Raw genomic sequence first — 24,512 nt, forward strand, 5'->3', positions numbered from 1 at the left:
TCTATTATCTATCTATCTATCTATCTATCTATCTATCTATCTATCTATCTATCATCTCCTTCTATCTCCTATTGGTTTTCTTTCTCTGGAGAACCCTAATATAGAAGTCCTGAATGTAAACTTAACTAAGCAACAAACATAAATTGAGACTGCAAAATACCTCTTTAAAACCCAGTTAAGACATGGCAGACTTCAAGGCATTGGCCCCGAATGCAAATTGTGTCATTCACCAAGTGAGAGTATTAATATCCATAACACAAGCTTGCTGGGGGCTCAAATTAGATGACATATAAAACATTGGGCAAATTGCTAAAAAACTTTGTTATTAATTATAACTTTTATCTGAAGTAACTCATAAATGGTGATGACCTTAGCAGAAATATCCTGAGTGACTCTGCAATAATTTTAAAGTGGGAGACTATTACCCCCCACAAATACATACAAACACGTACACACACTATGCACATGTTCACTACCTACAAATACATAGACACACATAGACGCTGACATGTAAACACCTGTTTTGGGAAAAAATAGTAAAAGTTGACTGTTTAACTGTTAAACATTTTTATTGTGCAGGCTTGTAACCTTTATAGGACATGCATGATAAAAAATATTGTAAAATATATCAGTAAGCATATAAAATTTCAGCAATCTTTTGGACCAGTAATTGATTTGCATGAGGGACTAAGCATCTATGTAGAACAGACATGTCTTGGAATACACAGTTTACAGACTGAATCACAAAGCCATTTCCTAAGTGATTTTCTTCATATAAAGATAAAAATATCTTTACATTTAAAAAGTATGCAGTATAGCACATTTTCAGTTATGTACACAGTTTAAAAGTAAAACTATATCCATGCCAGTGTCTGTTTTAAATGCAAAAAAGTCAAAGTAGGTAACAGGTTGGTAATTAAAGTGTCAGGAAAACTGGAAGAGGCAAAAATCAAGCGGAGTTCCAATAAGTGTATGAAAAAAAAAATAAAAGCATAACTGAAGGTTTAAGAAAAGTCCCCAAGGGCAGAATCACAATATGAGCAGGAGGAATAAAAAGCTTTTGGATATACCAGGCAGCTTTCTGTATGACTCAGGTTTACAGGTGAAATTCCTCAGTTTGAGTTCAGAAGAATTTGAACTTATTCCAGCAAAACTACTTCAATCTTTTTATTACTGCCTCCTCCCCCATTTTCTTTCTGGGCAAAGGGACGCTTGGATTAGGTCCAAAGCTCCTGGCAGCAGGAGGGGCCATGTGTCACAGCATAACAGACGGTTACAAGCGCTTTACTGAGCAGGGGTCACGTTTGCAGCAACTCTGATAGGCTCACACAATGGCCTCCGTTTTAGGGCCCCTCCCTGGAGGCCCACTGATCAGCTGAAAAGGGAACACAATGTTGAACCACTAAACCACCCCGGTGATGGATTAGTTTGGATTCAGGAAAGCGTGATTATTCTTGAAAATAAACGAAGCTGAATAGACATGCTGACCTCATTCAGCTGATGAGAGGCAGGGAAAGCTGGCTTCCAGGCCTGCCAGCCCACAGAGGGCTCAGTCCTATTGGTCCACTTTAATTCATTTCATCGGGCTAGTGTTGACCATACTCACTATGGATAAAGATGTTGCCTGATGAAGCCCAGACGTGAGCTTCACCAGACTCTGTAGCTCAGAGTCAGAAACACTCATGGAAAACTAGGTCATGGATATTCTAATTTTGGTCTTCAGGGAGGCTGCTGACCTAATGCAAGTTGCTGAGTTAGACCCTGTTTGAAAAGGAAAATGTGAAAAACAGGAAGGCACTTAGTTCTCGTTATCTATAGAACAAATATTCAGGCACAGAAAATATCATAGGTTAAAATTTCAAGAAGAGTAAGGCATTAGTTGGATCATGAGAAGGCAGAAGATTATGCTGGATTATGGAAGGAATGGCAGTAATCCACTAACTCCTTAAACGATGGGAAAAGAGTTTGCTGAAAATCTGCCCACATACTTGTACACTCCATGGCATACCCTGGAATTCTTCCCTTAACATAAAATGACCAACATTTTAGAGTAGGCAGTTGAGGTTGTTGGTTCTTTTTTTTTTTCTCCTCAGTTCTTCATATTTCTCTCAAATTACCTTTCAATAATATGTTCATATCTCAGCCAATAAAGCGATGGTTGATCCACATGCAAATAAAATGGTAAGGAAAAAAATTTAAATGGGTTTTAAAAATTCAGACTGCCAAAAATAGATGAAATAGCTCAGAAGAGACATAATACTTATGAAAACTGAGAAAGTGATCTTTTTGTTCTCAACCAAGACAATTCATTCATAAATTGTTGCTGTATTAGCAAGTTGAAACTTGAAATTGGCACCAGGAAAATTAAAAGGAAAAAAAATCAGGTATACTTCTATCCTTGAAATGTCATTCATATTTCTTTCTGCAAGTTGATGCGGACATTGCTGAATATTTTCCCAACAGCTTCAAAGAGTGGGTCACAGACGGTGTGGACGTAGATGGAATAGACACGGCTGATGCACTGAATCTCAATCAGGAAGCTCTTAATGCATGGTACAACTGCCCAGATGTGCAGGAAAGAGAGAATGGCGAAGTAAATGCCCCAGATGAGCGCCATTGGGATGCCAAAGAGGGCAGACAGCAAGCGGTAAAACCAGTATTTCGTCACAGTGAAGGTGGTGAAGCTGGCCTTCCAAATGCCATCGAAACTGTGTGTCCCTTCTGGTTCTGCAATCACATCTTCAAAGTCAATCTAAAAGGAAGAAGTGACAGAACATGAGCACAGAATAGAAGAAAAGAGAAAAAACCCACTATTCAGTATCCATAGACATATACTGTATTAGCATTTATGAGTTCGTTCTTTGTGAGATGCTTAAAGGCAACCAGCAGCATCAGCATCACTTGGAACTTGGAAACACAGATTTTTTCATTTTTATTTTTTTGAGACAAGGTCTTGCTCTGTCACCCAGGCTGGAGTGCAGTGGCATGATCATGGCTCACTGCAGCTTCGACTTCCCAGGCTCAAGCAATCTGCCTACCTCAGCCTCTTAAGTAGCTGGGACCACAGGTGCATGCCACCACACTGGGCTAATCCTTTTTTTTTCTCCAAGTTTTGTTTTAAGAGATGGAGTCTCACTATTTTGCCCAGGCTGGTCTTGAACTCCTGAGATCAAGGAATCCACCCACCTTGGCCTTCCGAGGAATTGGTATAATAGGATGAGCCACTAAGCTGACCTGAAGCACAGATATTTGGGTTCCCCTTGGACCTTATTTTCTCTCAAGGGTGGAACCCAGGAGATTTTTTTAACATGTTCTCTAGGTGTGTCTCTACCACACAAAAGGTTGAGAACTGCAGCTCTAGAGAAAACCAAATGGATGTGATTAAATTTCTTGACTTAAAGTAAAACCCCCAAACATGGATAAGGATACAAGGCACTCAGTACAATGTAATGAACATGACATAATTTAACAGCCTTTGAAGACAACTACACATGCAATGTTAAGGGGCAGTTAGTTCATAATTGGTTAATAATTCTTCAAATGTCCAGTTAGCATAATTACTTCAGGAAATTAGATCATGGTGAGCTGGGAGGCATCAAGAAGGCTTCATGAGGGGGGAGATTTGAGCAGGGCTTGGGCAATTGGGTATGATTTGGAGAGGAAGAAGAAAGGGACCTTGGAAATGTGTCAAAGCCCCAGGAACAAGCAAGGGTGTCACAGCGAGTGTCTCAGGCAGAGTAGACCTGTGTCACCAAGTCTGGAAAGATGGGTTGAGACAGACTGAATATTATTTTACAGACAGTGGGGTCTATGGAAGATGTGGGAGCAGGGGAGTGTAGCCACAATCGATATACTAGTTTATCAAGATGAGTTTGACAACCGTATGCACGGTGGGAGAAGGAGGAAAGAGACTCAAGGCAGGGAGACTTGTTGTCACTCAAGTTTGAAGGGCCAAGACTGGAAAGGTGGTCATAAAGAAAAGAAAAGAAAAGAAAAGAAAAGAAAAGAAAAGAAAAGAAGGTTCCAGAGATGCTAAGGGAAGAATCCACAGGACTTGGTTACCTCAAGGGTGGGGATGAAAGGAGCTGGAATGCAAATTTGGCCCCTTTGCCAATAGCTCTCCCAAGTACACGTTCACCCAAACGATTAATTACAGGAAGTTTTATCCCTCTGTAAAGGTTTATATAAACTACACTGAAGCATAGGATTAAAAACAGAATGACCAACAGAAAGGTAGGACAGAGCCAGTGCAACTGCTTGGCAGTGACAGCTATAGGAAGGGATTTAATGCAGTTTGAAATCCAAACAAGTGGATGACTGCCAGCAGCGACAGGCAGGCTCAGGATTAGGGAATAAGGACTGCCATGACTCCATGGAGCTGCTCAGTGCCAAAAAGCCACCTTTGATTCAACAAAATAAAATGTCTTCTGGAAAAAGTACATGATGCTTACCAATTTTTAAAGTTTACTTTGTAGAACATTCTGTTTCTTGACTTATTGTCCAATGTTCTAATAATGTAATGTGAAAAAAACGGTATGGCCACAATTATGTAAGTGAGCTTAAGTAGATTTATTGTCACTCATTTTTTCTTCACCCATTTGGATCTAGACACAGGGTAAACATTTACTTGTGTGTTTTAAAAGGTGGCAAATCAGGTCAATACTTTTATGAAGTTTCTGTGCAAATTATTTGTCTATTATGGGTTTGTGTTCTGACACTGCATTCTTCCCAAAACTATCAAAAATAAGGGGCTGTGGTTTCCCTGCATTTAACCGCAAGACACCTAAAGAATTTTATTTTTTAAAGATGTCCTTGTTTTGTAAGAGGATTTGAAGGCAGAATTAAAATAGTACAGCAGGTGTTCTTAATCTGGGGTCAAAAGATGGGCAATGGTCACCCATGACTGCCCTGAGATGGGTACACACATTTTGACTGTATAATGGGAAATGATCCATCACTTTTATTAAAAATAGTCTGTTACCAAAGAAGGTCAGGAAGCAATTTACTGGGAGCAGAGGATTCCTACCCCTTTATAGAGCAGACCCGAAGCAGGTCTGCCTTGAGATCCTTTTCCTAGGAGGGGAAGAGTTGTGAACAGTTGTTGGCTGGTTATTATGATCAGACACCATTCTCATTTAACTGACAACAACTCTGTAACATAGTATTCTCACTTTATAGAAAAAATGTGAGGTTCAGAAATGCTAATGAGTTGTCCAGGTAAATGAGAGGTAGATTTGAGGTTTAAATCTGGCCTGAAAGTTATCAACTTTCTTCAATATTGCACCACTTTACAAAAATGTTTTTCAAATTTTCTCTAAGGTGAGTATGCTATTTCATAATTAAAAGGCACATTAATAAAAATGAGTTAGCCAAATTTAACCCTCTGGTAACTGCAACAATTCTCACGGCATGTTCTTTGAGGACAGTGTTACGCCATATATACAATTGGTCTTTAGTGAAGATATTTATAAACATGAGTATGTAAGATTTCTTAATAATAATTCTATTTTTCTAAGCATAAATTCAAATTATTTTTCAATGAATACATTGGAGATTCTTATACTTTCTTTTAAGTTGCTTACAAAATTTCTGATGCCTGTATTTTCAGTGAAACTGCATTTTCAGAAACTGCTAGTGAGCATGATTTATCCTCAAATGTCCAAGTGAATTTAGAGCAGGTCTCCAGTGGTGGAAAGCAACATGACAAAAATAACATGTTATATAAATATATTCAGTTAGTTATTGCTGCTTAGTCTTGAATATTTAAGGCAGTTTAAAAGAAAACTAAAATTACAGCCAATTAGGTGCAGCTGAGAAAGAAAGCAACACCAGTTAAAGGAACAATAGAGTCAGAAATAAAGCTTAGTTTCTTTTTACCTCCATTTACACAGCAGTAATTAGTTTTAGAGCAGTACATGAGATAATTTATATAAAGTACTTAGTATGGGTGCAGAGCATAGCAATATGATTAGTAAATGCCCAATAGATAGTAGCATTTAAAAAAATTTCTTGCTTTTGGTGACTAGGCCGGCCTTCCTTCCTTCCTTCTCTCTCTCTCTCTTACTTTCTCTTTCTTTCTTTCCTCTCTTTCTCTCTCTCTTTCTCCTTTCCTTCCCTCCCTCCTTCCTTTCTTTTCTTTTCTCTTTTCTTTTTTCTTTTCTCTTTCTTTCTCTCTCTCTTTCCTTCCTTCCTTCTTTCTTTCTTTCTTTCTTTCTTTCTTTCTTTCTTTCTTTCTTTCTTTCTTTCTTTCTTTCTTTCTTTCCTTCCTTCCTTCCTTCCTTCCTTCCTTCCTTCCTTCCTTCCTTCCTTCCTTCCTTCCTTCCTTCCTTCCTTCTTTCTTTCTTTCTTTCTTTCTTTCTTTTTCTTTCTTTCTTTCTTTCTTTCTCTTTCTTTCCTTCTCTCTCTCTCTCTCTCTCTCTCTCTCTCTTTCTTTCTTTCTTTGTCTTTCTGTTTTTCTGTCTTTCAACAGGGTCTTCCTCTGTCACCCAGGCTAGAGTGAGTGGCACGATCACCACCCACTGTAGTCTTGACCTCCTGGGCTCAAGTGATCCTCCCACCTCAGCCCCCAGAATAGCTGGGACTACAGCCATGCATCACTGGCTAATTTTTTTTTTTTTTTTTTTTTTTTGTAGAGATGAGAAGGTCTCACTATGTTTCCTAGGCTGATCTTGAACACCTGAGCTCAAGCAATTCTCCTGTCTTGGCCTCCCAAAGTGTTGGGATTACAGAAGTGAGCCACTGCACCAGGCTGTGACTCGGTTTTTAAATAGACAATTGTAATAAGAGGAACTATCAGCTGCAAAGCACATAAGGACTGTGAATTTAAACCCCACCAGTGGCTCAAAAGAGCTAATTTCCACTTGTAGTAGTCTTCACCACAACCCACTGAAGTGCATGTCATTCTTCCCACTTTACAGATGAGAATACTGCTGGGGGGTAAGAAATTATCCAAGGTCACAGAGATGATAAGTGACAAAGCTAGAACTTGTTATATTTCAAGTCTGTGCTCTTTTTGCCTTTGTATTCCTGAGACCACAAGCCTCCTTTACAATTGTCTTATTTACTTAATTTTCACCCAGATAGATATGCTTCCTAAAATATTCCCATTTTGATCATTAAAATAATTACTCTTTTTAATGTTTCCACTTTAAGTTAGGACATCTAGTACCTAGGATGTTTTGCATCCTAGGTACTGGTACTAGTACATTATTGGCACTGATTGTATTTTTATGGCTCTGAACAGTATGTTCTCACAATCCTGGGCACCCAGCCAGGGACTCTCATGCTAATTGACAGATTTGGAAACCGAGGCCCAGAACAATTAAAATGAGACAGACATTCTCAAGATCCCAAGTGAATCAATGGAAAAGCTGCTATTAGAACTCTAATTTCCTGATTCCCAGGTCTATGTCCAGCCTTGTGCTTCACACTTTTTCCCTAGGAAGTTACATCACCCTCCCCACATACCTTCTCTGTCTACTCCATTTATATCTCTAGGTCTCCTTTAAATCTCTCATTGCTTTCTAAGGCATTGACTTGAAAGTATCTTTGTGTGAGTTTACGAGAAATGTCCATTCTACAGTGTGAACACAGACATTTTTGTACATCTATTCATGGTAAAAAAAAAACAGAAAGGAATATTTTTTACAAATCCAAGTATATTTTGACATGTATTCAGAATGCACTGAATCCAACAAAGTTCAGCTAAATAATTGGTCATTGTATTTAAGGGAGTTCAGAGTTCCACATCAATCAAAGCACACCTGCTTCAGCAGATTCACAGATATTTAAAGCTAAAGGGATTCTTAAAGCAATAGAGTCACATTTGAGATAGAGAAATTGAAGACCAAAGTTGTCAGATGACTGGACCAAGTATACCTTCCCATTTAAAGGCAGCACTGGATTGCAGTTTAGGCTTAGGAACCCTCCTGGGCTCTTCCACTGCTGCTTGCTATCATCACACAGACTTGATCAGTCTAGGTGCTACATTCTGGATACCTGCGCCTGAAATTCAACATCCTCAGGCTATCATGAGGTCCCACAGGTTTATTGTTGAGTGGATGATGGTGTCACTTTCTCACAATCCCTAATGGGTTCGTTGTTCACATTTAGCATCAGTTTGATTTATCTCTCATTGAAACAATCACTCCCAAGTCCCGTTTCCTAGGGTACTCACTCCACTTGCCCTTCTACAAGGGCCGGTCTTGCTTGGAGCAGCACTTTATGTGCTCACTTAGAGTTTGAGCGGAACAAGAATTAAGAATTTGCTTAAAACCTCAATGCTCAGGAGGTGTAGGTGCCATTAGTTTCTCAGAGTGGGATGCCTCAGATGAGGCTGAGCTACTCCTCCAACAACCAACTTTCTGTTCTGTAATTTATGGAACAAGTTTGGCCTTCTGGAGAGAATTATTATGCAGACCTAAAGATGAAAGACATAAATGCACTTCATGATATTTTTGTGTCTCAGCAGACACTTTATAAGGAGTTAACAGTTTATATTTCTAGATTTTTATAAATGACATGAAATACCTTTGTGCAGCATTGGCTTATGATACTACAATTTCAGAAACATGAATTAACACAAATCAAGCAGCAGACGTCAAGAAAAGCAATCTGTCTTGTTGTGTTTTGATAATACTTGGCTGATGCAGTAAATCTCAGATTTCATTCTGTTCAATGTATCTGAAGGCAATATTTGAAAAACAGTTTACATGTGCACAGGATTTTTAAAATATAGAATCTTTTCTGGGTTTCAAAATCTGGACATTTTATTTTGAATAAGGAATTTTCAAGAAGAAAACCTAAGTACATTTGAGATTTCATAAGTAATGATCTTACACATTATGTTTCTATTGGAAAATACCTTTTTAGACTGCTATTGGAAATTGTGATTGTACTGGGTATATAGAACACATAAAAAACAACACATATGATGTTTACAGAAGACTTGTTTGTTGCCTGCCCAAAATTTACATTCTCACTTCTCTGCCAGCAGGATCCTGATGGATTCGAGTAATGGTAATAATCCTTTGATTTCAGAGATGAGTCATAGTTGGTTTAGACTTGCCATGATAATGTTAGTCTTCTTGGTGAGTGATTGGTTTAAGGCAGGCATGTGACTCAGTTCTGGCCAATGAAATCTGCTAGAGGGGACTTCCAGGAAAGCTTTGTAGAGGCATATGGCGTGACTCTTTGCCCTTTTCATCCTGCTTTGAATATGAGGTATTGCCTATGTTGTGATTGTGAGGTGACATGCATGATTAGAAGGCCCAGAAAACAGAAAAGATGCTGCTTTTGCCATTATCAAGCTACTGAAGCAAGGCCAGCAGCTGCCCACCCCTAGACTTCTGCTTATGTGACATAGATATACCTTTATTTTTAAGCCACAGCTGTTTAGGTTTTTAGTTACCTGTAGCAGAAAGCATTCTTAAAGCACTCTTTCCTGTTGGCTTGCATGTTAGTCATACATTTCCTCTTTTAGAAACATGAGCTTAATTTCTGACCTCAACATATCTTTTCAACACTACTGGACTCTATTACCACAATAAACTGCCTGCCTAAACTGTATCAGAAAATGTTTGCTTTACATTGATAGAAGTTTTAGCAAAGCACAAATGGGATGGTACATCAACTAAGACTGTGACAAATTAATATATTCTTTTCATTTAGAAAAATCACGCTTAGATGCAATAGACAGCATCTAAGATGGATATCAATGACCCTCTCTGCTGGTGTTCATTCCCTTGCATAATGCCATCCCTCTACGTGTGGGCTGGACTTAGTGATTTGCTTCTAAATAATAAAACATGGCAAAAGTGATGGGGTAACACTTCTGAGATAAGGTTACAAAAGACTGGGACATTCACCTTGCTTGCCTTTCTTGTTCTCTCACTTGCTTGCTCTACTGGAAAGCAGCTGCCATGTTGTGAGTTGCCCTGTGGAGAGGCCCATGTGGAAAGGAACTGAGAGAGGGATCTGGCTAACAGCCATTGGGACACGGAGGCTCTCAGTCTGACAGCCTAAGAAGAACCGAATCCCACCATTGGCCACGTGAGTGTGCTTAGACATGGATCTTTCCCCAGCTCAGCCTTGAGAGGACCCCAAGCCTGAGACCTGGATTGCAGCCCCTGAGAGACCCTGAGCAGAACCATTAAATTAAATCACTTTGATTCCTAACACACAGAAACTGTGGAGGATCAATGTTTGTTGTTCTAAGCGACTCAGTTTTGAGGGTGATTTGTTATGCAGCTAGACAATTAATATAATTCCAAAACAAACCACTTTTGATGATGATTTCTTATTTTCTACTTTCTTGCCCTTTTCTATTAGACAGTTCAGTTCTCATGTTTACAGAAAAATGTATGCAATGAATGTCTATCAGATGCCCTGGAATTTGGTCCTGGGACAAAGTCCAGAAATAGATGAGAAGGAAATATAGCATTTACAACTTTCTACAATTCATACCAAACAGAATATTAGAAAAAATTTAGGCTATAGATAGTGTTTGGGTCGAAGTATTAGCCCATATACCTGAAGTGGCTTGGATTTATACCCAGGCATGCACCAAAGACCAAGGGCCAGCTCCATCTGGAGCCCTGATCACCAGATTTCAACTCTGGAATGTAATGCTCCATTCAGCACTAGCACAGGGTTCTCGTTTCTCAGGGGCTCTCAGCAAAAGGATCACCTGGTGAAGGTGCTTGTTAAAATCCAGATTCTCCAGCCCCATTTCAGAATCGGATCAGAATCTCGGAGGTGGGGCCTGGGGATCTGTATTTTTACCAGGATTGCCCTTTGTCTCGTGCAAAAGACTGGATGGTGCCATGTTCCCTTGGATTTAATTACAGCTCCTTTTTGCATATGCCATTCTTTCTCCTTCACTCCTGACAGCCCTAGTTTGTCCCCTGCTCCTTTCTGGGAGCTCCTTATGGGCTGGATGGCATCTGGACACCAGTGGATAAATGAGTGGAGCTACTTTTTGGGAGGCTTTTGCTAATTTAAACCCATAAATATGTATTACTGGGTAAAGATAAATGACCATTATTTACTATGAAAACACACAAGTGGACAATAGAAATACTGATTTATTGTCATTATTCTAAACCCTACATAAATGCTTTAAAAAAAAATTAAATACATACTTGTAAAATCCTACTGTATATGTCAAACCCAGTAATGCAGAGAGAGGGTTTAGACCAATTTCGAACTCCCTTGTTTGTTCCCACACATATTTTTAACACGTTGAGCTTCCTTTGAAGTCGGTGGAATAAATGTTGTGTGTGAGTGTGTGGGTGCAGAGGAGGTTGAGAAATAGCACAATTAAATGTTACCAGAACAAGGAACTTTGCTCTAATACCCATGTGTTTCCTCAGAGGCAATCTTTACTGGGCCAAACTGGCACCTCTGGGGAAAAGGCTGCAGTGCTCTTGCGGCCCCTACTGAAAACAGGAGGCCTGGATTGTACTGTAAATGCCTGTGTTGACGGGGGTTCCCAGGGATATCCACCTAGACCCCTAGGAAAAATGTAAACCTCTGGAAGGAGTATTGACTCTTATTCTTGGGCTTGAACATTGGTTCCCTCGGAGTGACAGATACTAAGTAACCTCCCCCGGTGGAAGCAGGGGTTTCCAGGGTTTCAGGATGGAAGTGGGTATTTATCTACCTTTGTGAGCAGCTGAAGAGGGTTAGGGTGTGGGGTGATGGGTGTGGAGGGGACCCGCAGTCACTGACCTGAGCATCCAGCTTGGAACCTAGAGCCTCTCTCTTTGAAATAACCTCCCTCTTGTTGCTTCCCAGTCATTACAGCAGCCTCAGAATAATATTTTACATTGATAGTGTCCTATTTCACTCATCTGCTTCTCTTCACAAGTTTGTGAAGATCTAGATCACTTTTATATTAAGAATTGTCTTTTACGTCTTTTGTAAAGTCCTTTATTTCCCCACTGAAGGAAGGTCACTTGACTAAGTGACTGCATCAAGACCAGGACTTAGGGCAAGGTCTGTGTCTACTACAAACATCTGGTATCCTCTATAATACCTAGTGGTACTATGCACATGTTAATTAGCATATAAATATTTCTTCGTAGGCAAATTTTATTTTTTTATACTTTAAGTTCTAGGGTACATGTGCACAACGTGCAGGTTTGTTACATATGTATACATGTGCCATATTGATGTGCTGCACCCATTAACTCGTCATTCACATTAGGTATATCTCATAATGCTATCCCTCCCCCATCCCCCCATCCCACAACAGGCCCCGGTGTGTGATGTTCCCCTTTCTGTGTTCAAGCGTTCTCATTGTTCAATTCCCACCAAGTAGGCATAGTTTAAAGGAACTATAAATGCCGATTGAAAGGATGTAGCCATATATAACATTTTACCAACCATAATATTATCTCTTATTAATTCTTTGCCTGGTATTACAAGCACATTTTGAGATATATATATTTATTTATTTTTAGCATCCTCTTTTATCCCACTATTTTATTTTAAATGATTTAAAATTCATTTAAAATAAAATAAATAAAATAATAAATAAAAATCATTTTATTTTAAATGATTTTCTTATTCACCATAGCTCTAAAATACCACAACCATTCTCAAAATGAAATGGAGGTTGATTATCACTTAGGTCACTTGGACAGCATGGAAAACCCACTGACAAGGGGATAATTCAAGCTCAGAAGTCTTCACCTTTAAAGAAAAACAATTTAGAAAACATAGGTTGAAGCATGTTTTGTGCTTGTTTGGGTTTTCTCCCATGACCTGAATCACTGCAGTTGTGTAGACTTGGCCCCAAAGTGGTGGACATGCACTGGAACATGATGAGGAGGGGGCTTCAGGGAGGAAGCAGGAGAAGCAGCCCAGGCCCAGCCCTGCTGGGGAAGGGACAGGGGAGAAAAGCGACTTTGTCCTTTGGTGCCTCTTGTCTCCACTCTTCCTCATGTTTTCCCATGTGTGTGTGCGTGTCTGTGTACGTGCACGTCTGTGTATGTGCGTGTCTGTGTATGTGCACGTCTGTGTATGTGCGTGTCTGTGTATGTGCACGTCTGTGTATGTGCGTGTCTGTGTATATGTGTTTGTACAGGAAAAGAAGCATATACATAACACGTACTTTAGAATGACTTCAGGTGACTGTGTTTTCTTTTCTGGCGTGGGTGGGAAGGATGCATAGAACCAGGGACAGCATTATCTCCAGTGTCCTTTATGTGTCGTTAATGGACTGCAGGCATTGGTGTGGCAGATATATTCCAAGGCAAGAGCCTTTTACGGACCTTGGAATAGCAATAACTCATGTTACACAGTGCTGTATGCCTCAGTGGATTCACATCATGCCCTGTGTGTGAGGACCTACAAGACAGGTATGATTTCCCCCATTTTACAGATTAGGAGACTGAGCCTCAGGGAGGTTGTAATCGGTGATTGAACTAAACTAGGATTTTGCTCTCTCAGTTCCTCATTCGCTCTCCCTCTATCACACCATTCTCCTTAACCCCACCCCAAACTCCTTGTTCTGTTTATGTAAGCCTCTCATTCAAACAGAAGCACATGGGGATTTCTGAACCCATGCACTCTGGTTGCTTTTTATTGTCTACATCCATACTTGCCGTCCAAACTGTAAAACATGCCTCGCCTCCCTCTGCAAGTGACCATTTCCACCAAGGAAAGGGTGTGTGATCCAAGCAAGAGGATGTAGCTGGCTGGCTTCCTTCTGCTCTCAGGCCTCCACATTCAGCATCACTCTTACTCCTCAGCAATCTAATTCTCTTCTGGCCAGGGCCCCTGGGCATTTGACTGACCATTGGGTACCAGGATCCTCACTGTGTTGTCATGTCTTTATGACCTTTCCTGTTTACTATAACATTGTACGTTCCCCTTATTCCATTCCGTTAGTGTCAGCGGTTCCCATACATTAGCATACTTAAGAAATTTCTGGGGATGCTTGTTAAAATGCAGACTCTTGGGCCTTGAGATTATGAATCAGTGCTCCGAGGGCAGGGTCCAGGCATTTATACCTCAACCCCTCATTTTGATGCAGCTGGTCTGAGGGGGACAATTTGAGAAACAAAGATGGCTTAGGCTTCATTCTCTGCTAGGGGAGCGGATCTGAAAAATGTGACACTCAGATGTGAGTGAGTGTGATAATCCATTACTGTGTTGCTTTTGAAGAGCAGGTATAAAAGGCAATATGATGTCCTGGTTAATAGCATGGAGGCTGGGCTCGAATCTCTGCTCCTCAGGGTTATCTCATCTAAACTACTAAACCTCTTTGTGCCTAAGTTTCTTATCTGTAAGATGTGGTATGATAGTACCTACATCTTAGGGTTGTTGTCTGGGCATGAGTTAATTTATGCAAAACATTTAGGGCAGTGCCTGCTACATCAGGAGCTACATCAGGTGCTCTGGCCCAGGTGCCTCAACCAGAAGTGGAGAGGTGTCAGGGACGTCAGTAACAGTATTGGGAAGATGGAAAAGATATTTTGGAAAAGGAGAACCTTTTGGCATTCCTGAAATCGTTCCATGTCAGTGACTGCTCATTTTGTATTCTGCCATTAAGCAAGCAAGAAGGATGAGTTCATCTCTAGCGAGTCAATGAGGCTTCTGGAGTTTATTACCATGAGGCACACAGTGACCCAATGTACCCCAGGGAGATGATGCCCCAGCTGATGAGTGCACAGATGTGTCAGAGAAAGTTGCCCTGACATTCCACATAAGCCACTCTCTTTGCTTTGGATTAATTCCTTTTCATCTTATTCCTCCTTTCCTTTTGTTTGAAGGCAACCATCGGGTTTCTCCATCTTTTGCTCTTCTTAGGAGGGAGTATGAGTTTTCCTGGGGTTTGTATTACTTTGAAAATTTAAGCTAAATCTTCCTACACTGATAACAAAGATACCTGTTTCTAGTTCATATCCTGTTATGCATTGAATTATGTCCCTTTTGACAAGTTCTGTTGAAATACTAATCCCCAGACACTCAGGATGTGACTTTATTTGGATATAGGGTCATTGCAGATGTAGTTAGTGAAGATGAGGTCATACTGGAGTAGGGTGGACCCCTCATCAAATATGACTGGCGTCCTTATACGAAGATGGCCATATGCAAACACACAGGCAGAAGGCCATTAACGATGGAGGCAGAGTGGAGTTATGTAGCTGCAATCCACAGAATGCCAAAGATTGCCAGCAAACCACCAGAACCTAGGAGAGACAAGGAAGGCCTTCCCTCTAGTCTTCAGGAAAAGCATGGCCTTGCTGACACCTTGATTTTGGACCTCTAGCTTCCAGAATCATGAAATTTGTCCCCAAGAAATTTCTATAGCTATAGGCCATCCAGTTTGTAATGCTTTGTTAGGGAAGCCCTAGAAAATGCACACACATTCCCTTAGAAGTCACCAAAATGATCCTCAGGGATAGGATTTGGGATTTCTGGCATATTGTTTTTTATGGGGTTCCCACGTGGGAACCTAAAACTGCACTGCAGACCAGCTGTCTGTGAGCAGTCTGAGGGAACCCGGAGCCATCGCTTGCATCCACATGGCCTCACGTGTTCATTACCACAAAAAACATCTAGTGGCAGCTGGCTCAGTATAAAGCAGGCTCTACATATCTTGATTCTTTTTTGTCCTCTGGTGTCAATTTGGTAGCACTTGTTGATGTTGAGTGTTACCAAACAAGTGACATTGAACAGCGAACAGTATAAAAATAGGCCACAGAAGGGCCAGCGATAGCATGGATACTGGGTGATTAGTTAGTGAACTTGAACAGAGAGGAGGGACAACTCAGTGTTTGCCATCTTTGAGGAGAAAGAACCACAACCCCTCCAAGTGTTGAAAGTTCTGTCCCAGATAGAAAAATCCTACCTTGTTTAATGTATGAAAATCTTATTTTATCCAAACATGCAATTATAGGGATTCATCCAGAAGCCTGGTTTCCTTGCTAAATTCTGTGTTTACACTTGGGAGTTTGTTATTCTTCAACCTTCTGGGGGTGTCATGGGACAAATCTGAATGATTACCACACGAAAGAAAATAAAAGCTCTTTCTTTTCTATCAAAGACACAAGAAACGGAAATGTCATCATTTTCAGGCTATCCATTGGTCTGCGTGCACATTTGTTTGAACTAGAGCTTTTTAAACACCATTAGCATCTTTTCAGTTTCTACAATACACTTCCTCATGGCGGAGGTTGTTTCCTACTATTCAGTTAAGTCAAACTAGGGTTACTAATAGCTTTCCTCTTACCTCATTGCTGGAATATTTTTTCCTCCAGTGCTTCTAGTTCGTTTACTAAACACACAGAAAATGAATGAAATAAATCTCTGCAGGTTTGAACATTGCTTGGCAAGTGAGGAAAAAGATATACACTAGGGTTCTTGCAAAGTCTAGGCAAGGATAATCACAGCTCATTATACAGAATTGTTTGATACGCTGTATAATGTGGCTGTCAAGATGCAGTCCCCTTGGCCGGGCGCGGTGGCTCAAGCCTGTAATCCCAGCACTTTGGGAGGCCGAGGCGGGCGGATCACAAGGTCAGGAGATCGAGACCACAGTGAAACCCCGTCTCTACTAAAAATACAAAAAATTAGCCGGGCGCGGTGGCGGGCGCCTGTAGTCCCAGCTACTCAGGAGGCTGAGGCAGGAGAATGGCGGGAACCCGGGAGGCGGAGCTTGCAGTGAGCCGAGATCGCGCCACTGCACTCCAGCCTGGGCAACAGCGTGAGACTCCGTCTCAAAAAAAAAAAAAAAAAAAAAAGATGCAGTCCCCAACCTCTACAACAGGGTTTTTCTACCTGGACACCATTAACATTTTGGGTCCAATGATTCTTCGATACTGGAGTGTGGGTGGGGGTACTGACCTGTGCACTGTAGGATGATTATAAGCATCCCTGTTTCTCTACCCAAGTAGAGCCAGAAGCATCCCCCAAATTCTGACAATGAAAACTATCTCCAGACAATGCCAAATATCCCCTGGAAGGGAAGAAAAAAAACTTTCCCTTGATTGAGATATACTGCTCTAGAAAATCAGAATACAATGTAATAAGATACAACTTGAAGTTGAGAAATATTTCTAGCCTAGAATGCTTGTTTATTTATTGCAGGCACTTTTGGCTTGTTGTACTGTGACTTTGTGAGTTCATTCATTCATTTACCCAATATTTATGAAGCATCTACGTTTTGAGGATAGAGTAAGTGAAATGAGGAAACAGGACCAGGACAAGGTCAATGAGCTGGCCATGGGTAACTGACCGATAAAATAGAGACCGCCTCTGGCTTCTCAGGCTCACTCAGGAATCATTACCAAGGAGGGGTGTGGTGCACTGTCTTACTTTTAACGTAATAGAGGAAGTCATTTTCGTACTTGCCTCTCTGAATCACTAACCCCTAGAATTCAGACTGGAATCTTGAGTATATCTCGCAGAACAATTCCCCAAACCCTTTTCTACATCAAGGACTCCCCATTTCCTGTTGATTTTGCCTGGAGCACTCCTTCAGCACTCTGCACTTGGCTCACTTTGCGTTCTTCATAATGTTTTAACCTAAATGTTTTCTTCTTCAATGACTTCTTTCTAGCCCCCTCCTACTTTTCTCACCTGGACCTTTTATTTTATTTTATTTTTTCATCTAGCCTATCACGTCCTTATTTAATGGAGTGTGTGTGTATCTGTGTGTGTGGTTATTATTTCTGATACTAGACTCTAAGCTCCCCGGAACGTAGTAGGTACTAAATTGATATCTGTTGAATAAATGAATGAATTAGTGAATACTGCTATTTAGTAAGTTATATTTTTCTCTTTCTCCTGTTTGCAAGAACATGAACCTGATAAAATCTCCCAGGGAAAGGAGAATTCTGAATGTGTTATTATCTGGCGTAAGAATTAGTAATTGCTTTCACTGATTGAATTTATTTATTCTAATCCAGGCATACTTTTGGTAAAAAGGTGAACCAAATGGAAGACAAATTAATTCAGTTTTTGCTTATCATGAAATCTGAGTTAAAACCTACAGGTTATGGCATAGCTCTACCCATGGAGATGATGATTTCCTTAAGAAGGTTTAGGTGGTCTGGAATTCAAATGCCTTCATGTTTACCTTCAGAATCATATGGCTGGGGTGTTAAGTGATGGAATTAAAATCATGCAGGGGCCTAAATGCTAACGTTTATATGGGTCAGAGAGAAACAAACTCTTTACAGCTGAGTAATAGGAAAATTTGACTGTGAGTAATAGAGTTTCTGCCCTGTAGCTCTTAGTCATCTGATCCGATTGCTCACAGATGGGCTGTCAAAAACAACAACAACAACAACAAAAACTGTAGAAATGGGGCCATGAGAACTAGGTGAATCTGACAACTGTCAGCACTCAGAAAGTCTGAGCACTTTTTATTTAGCTAGATCTTCTTAAGACCACTGCTCTAACTAAAGTTGCAAGTAATTATGCACTTCTCTGTCATGTGAACTAAGATGAATTGGCTGGTTGCAAAAACAAACAAACAAACAAACAAAAAAACCCAGAAAACTTAAAAAACAAAAACCTGAAAGTTTGTAGCCCACTTTGGAAATGATTTTCTGATCCATCTGAGAACACATACAAACAATTTTGCCGCAAGGATGATAGAGGGAAGACCACAGAGCTCTGAGCCCAGATCAGAACAGGAAATGAACTCCAGCTCTTGATCTTCTTCAGTACCAAATATTTATTTGTGGTCCATTTGCATTCAGCACGCCATCGGTTGATAGCTCAGTATTTCAAAGATGATTTAATTAATACCACAGTCTGAATATCGACAGTGAGGATGCCAACTGGTAAAACCTAGGAAGAGGGTAATAAAAATACTACGGATGAGAGGTTTTCCACTGTCTCTTTGTGTGGGCTTTCTGCACTCTTACAGGCTTTGCCTCTTGTATGAATACTGGTCAACTGGAATCGCAGAATTTTATAAATAAAGGCAACTTAGACACTGTCTGCTTCTACCTCTTGATTTGAAGAAACTGCTGTCCAGAGTGTAAGTGCCTTTTCCAAGGCCCAATATAACCCTGGAGGTCCATGTTCAAGAAAGGACTGGAATTCAGTCCTTTATTCTGAGGCTCAGTTTCCTTATCTGCTCTGAGGAGTGACCAGTATCTTCTCAGTAACTTAAGGTCTCTTTTCTGTGCCAGGAGCTGGAGAAAGAATGATGTCTGCCTGTCCCTGGGCCCTGGGAAGATCTCTGAGGTCACTGGCACTTTGGGAATTTTGCTGCATGATTTGGAAAAAAACTAGTGCATGTTGTCAGCTTCATTCCTAGTATGTCTAAGCCATGAACTCAGGTGGGAAAAGGGGGAAGGGGATGATACTCTGGTGTTCTAACTGGCTAAGCTTCCTCTTAGGAAGAATTAAAAATAAACAGGCAAAGGAAAGGAAGGAACCACAGAGCTGGATTACATAAGTGATATGAGATTTGTGCTATATACAAAGCATATCTCATGCAGTTGCTAAAGCAGTGTGCAAGAAAGAATTTTTTTGTAATAGAAATTTGAGTGACAAATATTGTATTCCAATAAAAATGCCAAGGACCTCCCCAAATGAGGACCTAGTGAAATGACAACTACCCCACTGTGGCCCTGAAGGTCCTGAAAGTCTTGTCATGATAGTGTTTTATTATTAAAACATTCTGAGAGTCTAAACCAGACCCAATTCTCACTATACATTAGCAGCACCTGAGAACCTTAAGAAAAGAATACAGGATTCTGGGCCCCACCATAGACCAATTAAATCAGAATTTCTAGAACTAGGGTGTTTAAAACAGTGTTTTTAAATGTTCTGCAGATGATTTGCAGCCAGGGTGAAGAACCACTGGCCTAAATTCACAGAACAGCCAGCTTTTGCAGAGGCCACACTCTTTCATGAGTTTCTATCACAATAGGGGTTTATACAAGCTGCAAAACTGTGTGAATATGCAATGTGTAGGAGGGAGTGGATGGGCAGGCTTGCCATACAGATAATGCTTCATGCTGACCTTTTGGTATATACAATGCATGCATTTTGCAGTGTTCTATTTTTCAATGTTTACCACTTGCATTTTCAGCCACTGATTGAAACAATGCCACATCAATTCCTCTTTGCCTCTAAACAAACGAGGTATCCTGCTGGCATAGGGGAAAGTGTTCATGTGTATGTCTATGTTTAACTATGAGCTGTGTGTGAAGGCTGTTTTGCACCACACTATAATGGTAGAGGCAGAAGGATTTGAGAAGTTATATAGACAAAGAATTTAACACATGACCATTACAAAATAACCTCTGGTGACACATTCCTGGGATTAGCCACTCTTATTACTTGGAAGTTCTCTCATGTCACCTAACACTTTTTTTTCTTTTCTTTTCTTTTCTTTTTTTTTTTTTTTTTGAGACAGCGTCTCACTCTGTCGCCCAGGCTGACATGCAGTGGCACAATCATGGCTCACTGCAGCCTCGACTTCCTGGGCTCAAGCAATCTTCCCACCTCTCAACCCCCCAAGTAGCTGGGACTACAGGTGCATGCCATCATGCCCGGCTAATCTTTGTATTTTTTGTAGAGATGAGGTTTCATCATGTTGTCCAGGCTGGTCTCAAGCTTCTGGGCTCAAGCCATCTATCTGCCTTGGCCTCCCAAAGTGCTGGGATTATAGGAGTGAGCCTCCATGCTCAGCCTACCTAACACTTTTCTAAATAAAAAGCTAAGTGTGCTAGCCTTCCCTCTTATTTCTTATCTTGAATGGTGATTGCGTCTGAGCAGTGCTTTTCTTGTAAGTCTCATACTAACCTGACAATAACCAAAGATAATTGCCATTCCATGTTTCCTTCTAACCCTTCCAATAAATCACCTACACGAAACAGTCCCTCCTGAGCCTTACCTGGGGTTTCTTCTTGGCTCCTTATTCCTTTTGCTCTTTCCTAGGGCTTCTCCAGAATCTCTACCTCCCTCTTAAGATCAAAGCAGGAACCTATTCTGAATGAGTCTGACCAATAGCAGATGACGTAGAGAATCTTGTATGTGACACGACTTTAAATATTTCACTGTGCTTCTTTTAAATTATTATTATAATTATTTATATGCTTATTTTTCAGACCTAATTTGAGTCACCACTTACTCAAGGAGCTATGGCATGTGGATTCACCTATGGGTGTGTTTATAATAGTGACTCAGCCTGGAGACCTTGGCCCCTTGGGGCTGTGGAATTATTACAAGGGGAGTTTCCATATCCATTATACTCACCAGGCACCTTGGTTTTCCACATCACAGGCTCCCACAAAAATGACAACCCTATTCTGGTCTCTTCTTATTTTTATATGCTTACCTATTTGTTGCCTACTTAATATATCTGTTTTATTTCAAGTCTTTTAACATCATCTTACTTTGTATTGAACTTTATCTTATTTTTATGGGCTATTGTAATTTGTCTAAGTCACTTTGCTATTATTTTTATCATAAATGTTAACAAGGTCATTTTAATTGGTGTCATTTTTAAGTTGAGAGTCCTCTTAGCTTGTTCACGCAAGTTTCTGATAAAATATTAAGTGTGCTATGACTGTGGTTCTGGCTGTATGTTAGATACCAAGTTACATCCCTAATCCACAATGCATTTCATCACTCTTTTTTGATGGCTACTTCCTAGTTATATCTATTCTCAACTGAATAACGATCCTGGTATTTTATACTTAGCCAGTTGATAGGAAGGCTATTTGGGGTAAAATTGAAGAGTCTTATATTATTACAGTAAAATCATCTTTTATTATAGGAGACAAAAGAAGGAAACATATCTGGGAAAAGAGCTGATGTTCATTTCACTTGGCACAGACACCAATAATGGAATTAATGGTGTCTGACTCTTTCAGAGTCATTAATGTGTTGTTATTGTTGTTGTTTTTTTTTATCTTTTTCCTGAAAAGAGATCTGAGATCTATGAGAAACCACTTCTGAGGCAAAGAGAAATTTCTGCGCTATTGGAATAGTGGGCTAACAGTTATCACCTCCCAGCACACAAAATCTCAGAGCTCTGTGTACTTGAATGTAGAAGTAGTAAAGCCAAAGAGAAGGAAGCAGAGGCTTGGGTTTCTCAAACCTGTGGCTTCATCCAGGGATGGGAGGTTTTGGATTTTTCTTTCGGGCCATTCCCTGATCTAGTCATTCCTCTCAATCTTTCCATAGTGTGGGGATAGATGGGGGATTCAACAGGCAATCCTTTCACCCCTCCCTTGCCAGGGGAGTTCTCCTGTGGCCAGAGACCCAGGCCCCCAGCCTACACACTCTTAAGGACAATGCCAAACAGCAGCTGATGGTATATTTTGGCATTCTGGGAATTTCCCTGTCCTGTCTGCCAGACACCTAGGAGATTAGTCTGATCCTCCATGACCCCAGGAGATCATCTTGATGCCACAGCTTGCTTACTGGAAGGTTTAGGAGAGATGTATTTGTGTCCTCCTAAACCTGGAGATTTAAAAAAACTCTAAATAACAAATATTTTAAATATATACACATATTAGAATTCATTTTCTCTTTACCTAAGTAAACAGACTAAATGTTTTTGAATTTATTTATTAAGTTCTTGAATTTTTTTTTTTTCCAACAAGGTTTTCAAATACAGCTAATAGGGACAAAAGTGGCAAAGGAAGAAAGACACTCAATTATGTAATCCTACTGTGTCTTTTCATTCAAAACACACATTAACTTACTTTAAAAAGAATTTCAGAGTGGCAACTGAATTCGGCATCTATTTTCTGACGTCTGACTCTGCATGGGGGCACTGGGCAGCTACAGAGGTGAGGGTGCCATTGCTCTGCTTTGAAGGACACAGGCACAAAGCGTGGAGAGAAGGAAGGGAGAGGAGAGAGGACACTGAGGGACAGTGAAGCAGAATGGTTGGAAGGCTTCGATGAATGCTACAGCAGAGATAAAAACAAAGGATGGTGGGGGCAAGGAGAAGAGATGGCTGATTCTGAGAAGGCCCAGATGTCAGAGGAAAGCTCCAGCAGATGAGTGAGGTCTGTCAGGCAGGCTGTGGTGTGGCAGCACTCACAACGTGCTCCGTGCCTGGTGCAGGGCTGGTGCTTCCCAAATATTGGTTGAATGCCTGATACGGTTTGGCTGTGTCCCCACCCAAATCTCATCTTGAATTGTAGTTCCCATAATTTTCCCATTTTGTGGGAGATGACTGAATCATGGGGGCGGTTTCCCCCATACTGTTCTTGTGGTAGTGAATAGGTCCCATGAAATCTGATGCTTTTATAAGGGGTTTCGCCCCTTTTGCTTGGTTCTCAATTCTCTCTTGCCTGCCACCATATAAGATGTGCCTTTCACCTTCCACCATGATTGTGAAGCCTCCCCAGGCATGTGGAACTGTGAGTCCATTAAACCTCTTTTTTAAAATAAATCACCCAGTCCCAGGTATGTCTTTATCTGCAGAGTGAAAACAGACTAATACAATGCCCTTTCTGGGACAGTACATTATATGAGAATGACTCTTATTCCTAGCTTTAGACCTAAAGAAATAGAGGGACGTACCCAAAATAGTTTGGTGAATTTGTGGTTATTAACTGTTTTAGATAATTTCTCTTCCTACTAAAAAGCCTCATTCTCAAGAACAAGCAAGGAAGAGAGAACTGTAAAGCTAACCAAAATAATTAGTGGTGAAATCTAATGAATGCAATTCCACTTTCTTGATATATTTTGGTATGCCCATTTCCAGCCATATTATTACTTCTAAGAAGATAGAAAAGATACACAGTGAACCATGATTGCTGATACTTTTTTTTTTTTTTTTTTTTTTTGAGATGGAGTCTTGCTCTATCGCCCAGGCTGGAGTGCCGTGGCCGAATCTCGGCTCACTGCAAGCTCCGCCTCCCGGGTTCAAGCAATTCTCCTGCCTCAGCCTCCCCAGTAGCTGGGACTACAGGCGCCCGCCACCTCGCCTGGCTAGTTTTTTTTTTTTTTTTTGTATTTTTTAGTAGAGACGTAGTTTCACCGTGTTAGCCAGGATGGTCTCGATCTCCTGACCTCGTGATCCGCCCGTCTCGGCCTCCCAAAGTGGCTGAGACATTTTAATTGTTCTTCTTAGAGACTAATGGTGCCTTGTAAAATGCACTATTAAATCTGTTTCTTCCTTCTGGCATTTGTTTTTGAGAACAAATATGTAATTACTAGGGAGGAAGTCTCAGAGAAACGATTTGCCATATTCCATAGGCATTTCTCCTACCAACATAAAACTCAGGTTTTTCTCAATTGTTTCCTGCTTTTACAATGTATTGGTGTGGTCCCACAAATGTCTGTAGAAATTGAATGGGCAAATTGAGAACCTTAAAAGGAGCTGTTTAGTGCAAAGTACCTGTCAGGACCTGCTTCCTTTCCTGGTGCTTACCCCTCCCCATATATCCAGACAGGATCAGCCCACCCCAGGGGCTCTGGCCAACTTGGGTGATCAGGGGCACTTTAAAGACTTAAGTGATTCAACCTTAGCCCGCACTGCAATGTGTCTGGTTCTATTTCTAGTCACTGGA

The 24,512-nt window shown here is 40.6% G+C and overlaps 1 protein-coding gene across 2 annotated transcripts in view; it reads right to left on the minus strand.

Moving 5' to 3' along the window:
• Positions 1 to 550: 550 nt before the first annotated feature.
• LOC105475632 (caveolin 1) overlaps positions 551 to 24,512 on the minus strand; it is a 36,568-nt gene continuing 12,606 nt past the window's right edge. For both annotated transcript variants that reach the window (XM_011731065.2, XM_011731061.2), the window contains exon 3: positions 551 to 2,752. In XM_011731065.2, the coding sequence (XP_011729367.1) occupies positions 2,411 to 2,752 (342 nt within the window). In that variant the 3' untranslated portion in view covers positions 551 to 2,410. The remainder of the gene's footprint in view (positions 2,753 to 24,512) is intronic.

The sequence above is a fragment of the Macaca nemestrina genome, chromosome 4 (genome assembly GCF_043159975.1).
Source record: "Macaca nemestrina isolate mMacNem1 chromosome 4, mMacNem.hap1, whole genome shotgun sequence".
In the NCBI taxonomy this organism is placed as follows: Eukaryota; Metazoa; Chordata; class Mammalia; order Primates; family Cercopithecidae; genus Macaca; species Macaca nemestrina.